General features: G+C 36.4%; 2 protein-coding genes across 2 annotated transcripts in view; both read right to left on the bottom strand.

The window, feature by feature from the left end:
- LOC139954922 (uncharacterized) overlaps nucleotides 1–5,691 on the bottom strand; it is a 37,456-nt gene extending 31,765 nt beyond the window's left edge. Inside the window, exons 1-3 of the mRNA XM_071954912.1 lie at nucleotides 5,543–5,691; nucleotides 3,609–3,741; nucleotides 1,688–3,207 (exon numbers count right to left, since the gene is read on the bottom strand). Of these exons, the coding sequence (XP_071811013.1) occupies nucleotides 1,688–3,207; nucleotides 3,609–3,630 (1,542 nt within the window). The 5' untranslated portion in view covers nucleotides 3,631–3,741; nucleotides 5,543–5,691. The remainder of the gene's footprint in view (nucleotides 1–1,687; nucleotides 3,208–3,608; nucleotides 3,742–5,542) is intronic.
- Nucleotides 1–12,122, bottom strand: part of LOC139954924 (uncharacterized) — a 200,048-nt gene that overhangs the window by 97,210 nt on the left and 90,716 nt on the right. The window lies entirely within an intron of this gene.

Raw genomic sequence — 12,122 nt, 5'->3', positions numbered from 1 at the left:
TCGGCCAGTTTTAAGTGATGCAGTTTAATATTCATTTATATTTTCATGTGGAATATAAAGAAATAAATATTTTGTTGTCATGTTTTTACTGGTTGTGAATCAAAAGCAAAACGTCGAACAAATTGAGTAATGAGACTTTCTAAATACCTGGTGCTAAATTAAAGGATGATGACAGTCCAGGTTGAATGTCTATAACACTTTTACTTTTATAGAAATGAATAAAAGTAAATAAGTGAATTCCATGAATTAAAGTGACCTTACAATGTACCTTAATACAATGTATACCCTAGATTACAATAAGGGATATGTCTACCCTAGATTACAATAAGGGATATGTCTACCCTATATTACAATAAGAGATATGTCTACCCTAGATTACTATAAGGGATATGTTAACCCTAGATTACAATAAGGGATATGTCTACACTAGATTACAATACGGGATATGTCTACCCTAGATGACAATAAGAGATATGTCTACCCTAGATTACAATAAGAGATATGTCTACACTAGATTACAATAAGGGATATGTCTACACTAGATTACAATAAGGGATATATCTACCTTTGATTACAATAAAGGATATGTCTACCCTAGATTACTATGAGTGATATGGTTACCCTAGATTACAATAAAGGATATGTCTACCCTAGATTACTATAAGTGATATGGTTACCCTAGATTACAATAAAGGATATGTCTACCCTAGATTACAATAAGGGATATGTCTACCCTAGATTACTATAAGTGATATGGTTACCCTAGATTTCAAATTATACCTAGAGTTACCCGTGAAGACAATATTTTACTGATAAGGTATACATTAGCCTGTTTTACCGCCACGCAGTGTCCAATACGTTTATAGGAACAAACTACGTCAAGAAAACACTAATTCCGAAATGTGTAAAACTATATACCCTATCAACCTTCCTGCAGCGTCACCTATAACATATCTATACGAAAACTCGAACATATCATGGAATCAATCTACACTGTTACCTTGTTCTTTGTGATTGCGTGTTGAGTAGCATTTCAGTTTAAATCATTCTTTTCACCTCTACTACAGGTTTCACATAACTACCAGTGAATGGTACGGTATTGAATCTTATGTTCCTTTCAACGTTTTGCAGAAGGCCATGTTGAGAAATGAATAAAGAAAAATTGTTTGTACGGGCCTGTGTAGATTCGATCAGTAATTTCTCAGTTGTAACGTTTATTGCATTAACTCTTTGACCCTTTGGAGTTCACAGTTTGGTTTTCTTTACATATTTAAAGATCTGAATTGAGTATTTACGAACGGATGGAACGATGTCTGTCTAGATTATCCGAGACATGTATTTCAGTAAACTTAATTCTTGAACTATCTTTGTTTATACTTCCAATAGGTTTTAATGATATCTCATAACGAAACAGTCATCGATGAAACAAGATTTATTGATATAAAACAATACATTGATAATTTGTGACTTTCTCTTGGCGGGCTGTGTAGTTTAATGTAATATACATTTGTTTAGATTTGTTTGTCGCTGAATTTAATGTAAACATTCATGAAGTGGATTTTTTTCTAATTATGTTTTTGATATTGATATTTGTTATATTTAGTTAATCAATCAACATCATGTTCTTTTGGTATAGTTGACAGAAACTAACGTAACAAAACTGTTTTCATATGATGAACATACTTACATTAAATCTAGATGCAATCTCCAAGAGCTGGATGGTGGATCGCTGAAGAAGCTTGCTGTCGTTGTCCTCGATGTCAACTCGCTTTGAACACAGATCCCTGACGGTGTCCTTGATTCCATCTACCTCACCAGTTTGTTCCAGGATGCAGAGGATGGCAAACTTATCACCGTCTTTCCTGCTCTTCAAGTATTCTATTATTCTCTTCCCAACGGCTGGGCTAATCCCACATGTGAATCTATAGAGGTACTGAAGATTAAATGGATCCACTGTATCAAGAACATTCTTCAGCTCAGATGCATTTCTTGTAGCAGCTACAATTTCTACCAGTCTGAAACACGCAAACCATTCACAGAATAGTTGATGGTAGAACCTTAAGTCAGTCCTTGTCTGTATGTCTGTAGTAGAAGTCTGTTCGTTTGTCTCAGCAGACACTTCTTCTTCTACCAAGATACCAACTGCAATATAGTGTTGACAAAACCCTTGACCTAGTCGTGTACAGAGTCCATCCTTACGCCATGATAACTGTTTGTTTTCACCACAGAGACCTTCAAATGCTACTTTACTCAGTTCGTCGTGTTCCTTTTCATGTTCGATCATGTGTTCCTTTGCGTGTTTGTCCAGTGATTTGTTTCTCATGTGACTATGGAAACATTTAATCATGTAGCGAAAGAAACCGGTAACTGACTTAAATTTCTGAAAATGTCTCTTTTCGTGGGTCATGTGAGAAAACATTGCAAATAAGAGAGGTACTTGACAAAGGTCATCCAAAATCGGGTTTGCTTTCAAAGCGCGCTTAATCTTAGCAACACTTTTTTCGTCTTCCCCAGTAACAGCCTTGCGAATGTACTGGTCACGTGCTTTTTCGTCAAAGCCAACTAACCTAACATATTTTGTGTTTGATTTGTCATAGTCCTTCGGAAGATATCTGGTAGTCAGCGTGACGTCAATATTCCCAAACAGATTCCTCGTAATGATACGTCCTACGTCACTTCCGGTGGCTTCGTCCCTATCAGGAAACTCGTCATACCCGTCCAGGAGTACCTTTACAGAAGAACAGCTTTCAATGATATTTTTAATATCAGAAGATTTGATACGAGGATCGTTTGGTGCTAAGAACAGTTTAATTGCTTGATAGATAGATATCTTGCTGTTCAGCTGCCTCAACCGGAGAAGAATTAGAATCTCTACGTTTTCAAAAGGTGAATCCTTTACACCATTGCACCAATCATAGGCGAGCTGTAGGGTCACTGTTGACTTACCATACCCGGGTTCTGCTTCTATGATGCGCCGTTTGGCTTTCATTCGAGGGTCTGTGAAGATATGTTTGTACGAGTCCACACGTACCCATGTTCCTTCTTTCTCCTTCGTCGCTCCTTTAACTATGCAGATCTCTGTACCGCCCTCAACAAATACCTTGTCAACACAATATAGTCTGTCCTTGATGTACGGTATGGGCTGGATTGCGTCATATTGTAGTTTATATCGTTTCTTCAGAGAACTGATGAGTATGGCCTTTTTGTCTGAAAAAATAGCAAAATTTGATTTGTAAACATTACTATTTGGTCAATAAAATTGGGGCGGGTCAGTGCTGATATATAAACTGAAAACAATAACGGCGGGCAATCTGTTTGAAGTCGCTGTGAACGACAAAATTGTGCCAGTCAAATTGGAGTAATGTGCAATTTTATATCGCCTTATATGCGCCTATATCTACATATAACAATTCCTATCGGTTAAGTCAAATGAATAAGGTAGACACAAAACAATGAAAACAATTAAAAAAAAAATCACATTGTACTTTCGATCATACACTGTAAGAGTAATTACAAAGCTGAGGCTTAAATCCTTATCAATGTTTATTTTAAACATCAGCTTTCTTATGCTTAAGTTACTAATAAAAGACTATGTAATTACAACAAACCTTGCACTGTAAGGCGCTCCATCGATTATGACGTCACAACAACTTTCGTGACTGGTTGGCGGGATAAATTTGGGTCTTCACTTTTCTTTTCCGTTGAGTGATATTTTCCATGATTATCTTTCAAAGCGATGATCTGTTGAATATATATTGATACAGAATGCATGGTTAAAACTAACTTTACAAAATTATCATAAATCAATGTATAATTCTATAAGTCAACAGAACCAGTCACTTTACCAACAGATCTCTGGCTCGACAAAGATTACTTCAAAGTGAATCTCTCATTATCCCTTATTTACTGTTTACACAAAACATCGACCTTTGAAGTAATCTAATATTAACACGCCCTGTAAATAAATCAACTTTCTGTTTTGTTATCAATATTCATGATATCCTTTAAGAATGTCACCTACAGGTTGTCAGTTTGGATGGCGGGCTTCACAATTATTGCGAGGCTCTCTCTTTATCGTAGATACAACGGTTATTCATTTGCATGTTAAAGAATCTGTTTGGGTTAATTTTTATTATTTTATCGATGCTAATCGATAGTGACATCAGAAAAAAATGTACGTCATACGTTTGACTATAGTCAAGGGTCATTGAAAAAAGTGAGGTTAAAATCTGTTTTCTTTTTTAACATTTTCCAATTTGGTCTTTAATGTGTATAATGCAGCAATACAAAGCGCGCACGTGACGAAATATTAACGTTGGGGATCAAATCAAATTTAGTAATTATTCCCTCAGTAACCTTTATTTGATGAAATTAGAGAGTAAGATGACACACTGTTATCAAATACACACTCTTGTGTATAGTATTAGCCTACCAGGTTAAATTAGTTAGCCTAGGTTAAACTGCTGCTTTTAACGTCACGACTCAGACTCGGGCAGAGGAAAATAATTGTAACGGTTCTTTTATAAGCTATATTTAGTTTGAATATCACATGATTTATATTTTTCTAATAATTAAAGTAAAATAACCTTTACCATGCATCGTTCTGGTCACCCTGATAAAGCAAAATATCAGTCACGTGATTGCTATCTTATAAAACAAAAAATCAGTTAAATTCTTAAACTCGTCTGCTTATTCGTTTGTTTTAATATTCTTCCTAATTATCAGGAAGTTTTGTAGAGTTTAAGAATACTGTAATGTTTCACCGTAGTTTTACTGACAAGAACCACATTCCCACCGGGTAAGCATATTTTAACTTATTCAATGTTCTCTTTACTTACCACATAATATATGCCTACCTTATACCATGTTCCATGAACTTCTTACTAGATTTATATGAGTAAAACTGATCCAATGGTCCATAGTCTTCCCACATGATTTACTTACATATAGAAAGTAAGACAAATGCATCTTTCTCATGCATATAATTGCAAGCTGAAAATAAGCCTATACCTTGAGGAATCTATTTAATAATTTCCATCCCGATTCATTCATTTAAGTTGGACATACGCCTAAAGGCGCAAGGCCTGCTATGAAAGTATTACAATTCTACATTTCTGTTTCGATAGGACTCACTGTTAGTATATTTATGATCTGATCTGACAGTAATTAAGTGAAAAGATAGCATATGTTCAATTGGAAGAGATATGTTGTAGCTGCATTAATGAAATATTAAATATCCAAGGATTAACATAATAAGAGTTTGACGAACATGAGCTTAAAATTCTTCCCTTCACATTAATGAAATATTTAAATCGACATTGAAATACGATCATACAGACATGGATTTTCATTCTTATACATTGAAATTGCCTTGAAGACGCCATGTATATATAGTAATATGTTGTCATAAATTTAACATAGCCTGTGTTATTAATGACGTGTTTAGTACATCAGTACATAGCCTTTGTTATTAATGATGTGCTTAGTATATATCAGTACATAAATAGCTTCACATCATTACTGTCTCCTGTACGTTACTTACCAGTACGATCATCGCTTTGTAGGTTCATCATCCAGAGTAAAGTTTAAGTCTAGAATCCTTTAATCATTTAATAACAGATGAAAATCACGAAAGAAGAACATATGGAAACAGGAATGAAGAACATCCAATTGACAAGATGGCGTCGTGTAGGTCATGTGACGTTCTAATAAACGTTCCTGGATGCTAAATAGATATCGGTAGGAATCAGTCTTTAGTTGTAACTGGTTTCAAAGTTTGTTATTAATAGTTTACACAATCAAAGACTTTATTTGATGATATAATTCATATCTGGTAATTATCCCTTGTTGTGTTTATTCTGTCATATCTGCCGTTCTAAAGTCGCTGCTATACGTATATGCATTGCTCTCTGTTACTTTAATTAATACGCAAACATTGTAAGTGTCCGATATATTTTGTCGTATGTGCGTAATATGCCTGTTAAGTACGCAAACTGTGTAGATGAAACTACAAGCGTTGATGCTCAACTCTGAATATGTCTTGGTTTACGAAAATGAAAAGAACGTAAAACCACTGTTTAGTACACACATATATTTAAAAAAAAGAAATTATACACAATTTGACAAAAGAGTGTAGATATGAGCTATAGAGCAGGATTAACAAGTAATATTAGGATTACAAGTGTCCGTGATTAGAGGTGTCCGTTCTAGCAACAAATAATATTTTGTTCTGTTCAAATTGATCGTCTCGGTCAGGTCTCCGTGGTTGATTAACTTCAGCAGGACATGATGGAAATGAACGGAAGAACGAAGTAATAGTTACAGCCATCAAGAAAACATATACATACAATTGTGCATTCTGATGTATATTAAGACCATAAAGCAGGTCGATATAAGTAACCCTCAACGCAATGTTTCACTGATACATACTTAAAAAGTGAAGTGAGAGGTGATGATACAACCATAGCCCGATTCCACATCTCACCGAATGATTGCAACAATCTACCAACTGACCACCCCCCTCCCCCCATAAGATCAACTTCAAGACGAGAGTTCACGAGTCTTTAATGAATATCAGCTAAACGTGACAACAGCAATAGTTTGAATTGGTACAATACGTGAGTGAATTGCGCGACTAGATTAGGACTGTCTAAAATTTGGAAAATGGTACGCGAATAATCAAGGCTTAACTTCCACAATAAACACAGTACATATATGACGGGTATATCCAGTGGCGGCGGAACCGGGGGGGCTTGGGGGGGCTCAGCCCCCCCAATAAAAAAGTTGAGGGGGCAAATGCATGATAAGCCCCCCCAATATTTACCAAGGCTCCGAAACGTGCATCTGCCCATTTTTCAATGCATACTTGTCGATCTGTCCGATGCACACGTATACACTATAGGTGTAATAATTTTAGTAATTGCTGGGGGACCCTCGGCCCGTCCCCTGGCTATAGACCACATTGTCACCCCAACCGAGTCTTCACGCGGTTGGGAAGCAGTGAAAAGTGGAAGCAGTGAGTGTGAGTACCGGTAAGCGTAACACAACTTCGTCTTAGGCCAATGACTTGCCTCATTTCAGCCAGTTCTCCAACATCCCCTTACTTAGTGGCGGAGCGTCCATATATACAGTCAGGGGGCGGATGCCTCCCCCCCCCCCTGACGGACTCAAATGGACTGCTGGCGCCCTTTTCAGCTTTTCACTACTTTTTACTTATTCGCGATTTTTGACTATTTTATTGCGCTCTCATATACCTATTGATATTTGTCATATTCTGTTGGTTTAATTTTCCGACAAAATGGCGACGACACCTATTTATTCTCCGTTTATCTGCAAATTAGCAAGGCCCCGGAAAGGGTCATTTCCTGCAATCTAGGGAGTATCTTTACTCAAAAATTTTCTGTACGCTCCGCGCCAACCTGTGGTGGCGCTCCGCTTAGATAGTGTCGAAAGCTCCCCTACAGACCATTCTCGCCCTCCCTGACCAATACTCTAGCTCCGCCACTGCCCGTACTACACTAAAAAACATCTTTGCGAGTACACTACGAGTAATAGCTACTCTCTTAAAAAACCATCGAATATACAAATTACAATGTTTTTACAGACTTTTACGTGCAATCTGAGAAATTGCAGGCTTGAGACCTATATTTTAGGGCTGGGTATTCGCAGCATAAAACACTCGGAAAGTGCCGTTTCCGGCCATCTGGGGGTTTGAAAAAACCCAAATTTTCTTGTACGCTCCGCGCCAACCGATGGTGGCGCTCCGCTTAGATAGTCTCCACACATTAGCCCCCCCAATAATTTTTCCGTTCCGCCGCGCCTGGGTATATCTTTGTTGCAACGAATACATTTTGTTAACCTCAAAGTGAAGATTACAATGGTGATGACGTAACTTTTCCGACCAATCATGATAGACTATTTACACATAATTGCACACCTGTTTGAAAAAAAAAAGCTCGCTACCGGGTGCCCTCTTTGCACTGGTCACATATCCCATATTTTTATAGCCCCACATATTTCTCCCTTGCCCGATATATGATTGTGAGACACCCAGCCTGTGCCCATGGTACGTTATATAATAACGAAGAAAAACATTTTAAGTATACAATGTACGTATGTAAGCAGCATTTATACGCAGGTATCCATATATCAGTGACTCAAATGAGATGTTATTTATATATTAGAGACGACAAGCCGGTACCACATGACGCAGGTAACTGTGTTTAGAAGTGTCAATTACTGAAGGAAATGTATCTTGTTCAGTGAAATCTCGATCTATGCATAGTGTGGCTAATGAGGGAAAACCTGATGAGAAGCAGACCACACCATACTAACAACACATTCAGCCTATCCAGTATCACATATGCTATGGCTAGTTACATTTCGTTTGTCGATTTTGCTTTTTGCCAACCCCGGTTGCGTCCCCTAAAATGTTTGCGTGTGGGAGAGGGGGGCATTTCCCTGTCCCTAGCCATTCTGGATACGCCGAAACTCGTATCGAGTTTTAAGCAAGACAACACATCCAGAGAGAGGAATTAAATTTCACCCGAATGTATTCAAAGCCCTAGCGGGTCTCACTGGGACTTCAGCTGCACCAGTTTCACTGTTAGATATTTAATGTTCCCTGATAGTCATTTTATTGCAGCAAAATAAATACATTTCAATGAGGAATTCCGTTTTACTAATATGTATTTGAAAGCCCAAGTAAGGTGCAGGGGACGAAACCCCGGAAGCTTTAGCAATTTGAGATATTTCTATATTTCTTACTACTTTATTCCCCTCCCCCTTATTGCAAACGTCCAATATGCAAATAAGTTATATGGTTTATGGAGTGACTGATAATTTGCTCAAGTACACAATCACGGTATGCAGACGCTGATAATGGGCTGCTTAAGTAGATAGGATGTGTCACAGAGGAGACATGTTTGAATGATGTAGTTGAATCCAAGTGTAAAAGTTGTATATGGATGACCATCAAATATACTTTTCTTGCCAATGGTGTCAAATTGTTATTGTAATAACCGCCATAATTGAAATGTGTAAGGGAAAGCTGTGGAATGTTCAGTCCTTTATATCTTGTTATGCACATCGATACACATACTCTGTTATTATACATTTTCAGTGAATTGGATTATTGGTCTTAATTGTATGTTAATTTTTTAAGAGCCTCAACCTACTCTGCTTGCGTGTGATTTGCTTATTTTCCCTGCAGTATTTACATTACTTAGCATATCTCTTTTTCATATTGATCGTACCGAAGATTATTTACATCACACAGTAACAGCAACCAGTATTGTGAATCTTATTATGTCATTGACTTCGTCTGCTCATCGATGCAACCAGGGTAACGTTGAGATTGGTTCCTATTATAAGAAATTCTCTTTTTTGTAATGAAAAGTACCCTTTAAATTGTTGTAATATTAAAGTGCCATTGTAGTTAAAAACAAAAGAAAATGATTGAAAAGTACTCTTTTGTTCTAAGACCATTTTTACTGAAATTTGTGGTACGATATCCACAGAGATTATTTTCTCTACAAGATGTTGGCGCTGTTTCCCTTTAAATAAATGTCACATGTCCCACTGACCAAATGCCTGTCACCCTTTCCTTATTATTATCTTAGACATAATCTGAGCAATAAGTTGTTATATGTCCCACTCCTTTCAATATCTGCCCCTCCTCCCTTCTGAACTGAACCATCTTCGATGCCTGTATAAGGAGACAATGCACAGGAATAGGTCACGTGGTTCCCCAATAAACATTCCAAAATAGGCAGATTATGAGTTCGTTCGTTTTTATTAGAAAAGATGAAAACAGAAGTAATTTCCGTTATCATTTAATTTATCCACGTGTTCTCATTGGCTGATTCAGATTCTCTTAGAGTTATTGATTCTTTATGATATTCATTTCTCATAAACATATAGTTCATTATTTAGTGTCTTAGGACGCATGGAACGTGTACTAAAAGTGTTAATTACTGAATCAAAGTTAACATATTCGGATAAATTTCGTTCTTTGCTTAGTGTGCTTACTAATGATGGAAACTTGATCAGGGGCAGATTACGCCGAACTATAAACACCATTTGCCTATGTAGAAATATATATATATATATATATATATATATATATATATATATATATATATATATATTTATATATATATATATATATATATATATATATATATATATATATATATATATATATATATATATATATATATATATATATATATTTATATATATATATATATCATGGCCATTAACTTTCGTTTGCCACTTTTATTTGCCAACCCCGTTTCGTCATTGGAAATGTTGTCATACGCCTTCAATTAGGTTAATAGCAGCACACGATTAACTTGGTTATGGTAAAGTGATGGATATTGTTAGAATAAATATAGCATTTTGAAGGATCAAGTTGATGAAACATTTTCAGATTAAATATATATGTTGATTGTTATTGTCTCGCGAGGAATGATAAACTGAAGTTCTGCACGCCATGTAATGAACTCACAGAATAAAGTCGTTCGATATTTGATGGAGTCATTTTGATTTCAGTCGGCCTCTCCAGCGTCCTATCCGAGGGTGCTGTCATATAGGTCCTAATAGAGTTTAGACTGTCGGTCCTAACGTGCGTTATCTGTACAGTGTACAATACTATGCTTTAAAATAACACGATGTCGTAAATGCACAACACTCAAAAGCCTACGAACACGCAGAGTGAATTTGTATGACGACGCAGAGGCGTAGAAATGAAAGTGAATGACTTTGATCATTGTCTTCTCCTGTATAACATCATTTCGAAACATTTCGAGGGGGTACTACCTCTACGTAAGTCCCCTTTCCCAAGCCGACACATTCACTAAGATAACTAAAGTGGAAACTGGTGTTACCAATTCCCCCCCCCCCCAAAAAAAAAAAAAAAAAACATGAAAAACCAGGGCCAAGTACCGTGTTTACTGATCACTTTCAGCCTAGTTTCTGTGTTTGCCCGAGCTGACTCTATGGAATCTGGAATCAAATAATGATGATCTGTTCTCTCCTAAAGCTGGTTCGTGTATATATGACACTATCAGATTATTTTTACCAATTACAGCAGTTTTAATGCTCTTAACCGCACTCATCAGTTTAATCTCGGCGGAAGAAAAATTCACCACCAACAACGAAAAGCTAAGATTTAAGGAGCCACGGAAGTATTTCCGAAAGAACTTCCGCGAAGAGACTGATCTACGGATAATTTCGAGTGCCCTCTATTAAATAAAGATTTACAGCAGATGTAGAAACTTGACACATTTCGAATTAGTCACAACGTACTTCCAACTTTAAATTGTTATTTTATGTATCATATCCTTTTTATTCCATTTCTATTCGTCCAGAACTTGTGTTCATGCTGTGATAAACAATTTGCCATGTCGATGAAACACAGTTTTGTGTAAATTCGTTTACGTTATAGTTTGACATAAACGTAGTTTGCAAACTACACGTTGCCACCTATATTCAATTGAGTCGCTTAGTAACTAGCGTAGAGGGAAACAATATATGTTAAAAGAATGGGTGTAATGAATACGGATATCGATTTTAGCGCGATATATTTGTAGATAACACACACACATTATATTTGTTTTGGAAGTAAGTTATTTCTAGTAAAGCAAAAGCGTTGCTGCTACGCAGAAAGATATCGAGCGCAGAAGCGATATAAGAAATCTCCGGTAATAACGTATGAGTGACGTTGCTCATGTCAATATGTTACAATAAATCACTGTTTGCAAAACATAGGGTAGTAATATGATATCAGTAATGACGTGTAACAATAACTCATGATATACACTTTACAATGGGACTATAGAACTGAATATTTACTTGATATTGAAAATAAAATCACAGTCGATCAAGCTAGACACACTTCTAGATTTGTGAAGCAGATCAGTCCAGTTCCAGCCTCCAAAACTATTTGAACTTTTCTCTTTTATTCTGAACAGGATTTTAATGAACGGAAGCATGTCAATAGTTTAAAGTCAATACATGTTTTCGAAAGTACTCAACTTGCCTGTCAAGACAGTAATAATTGACTAAATAGACATTATCATGTGTCAAATAGGGGATTGATGTTAGGGTAGCAGAGCTAT

Source organism: Apostichopus japonicus, chromosome 17 (assembly GCF_037975245.1).
Source record: "Apostichopus japonicus isolate 1M-3 chromosome 17, ASM3797524v1, whole genome shotgun sequence".
In the NCBI taxonomy this organism is placed as follows: Eukaryota; Metazoa; Echinodermata; class Holothuroidea; order Aspidochirotida; family Stichopodidae; genus Apostichopus; species Apostichopus japonicus.
The sequence above is the reverse complement of the archived record's forward strand: the minus strand, read 5'-3'. Positions and strand labels throughout refer to the sequence as shown.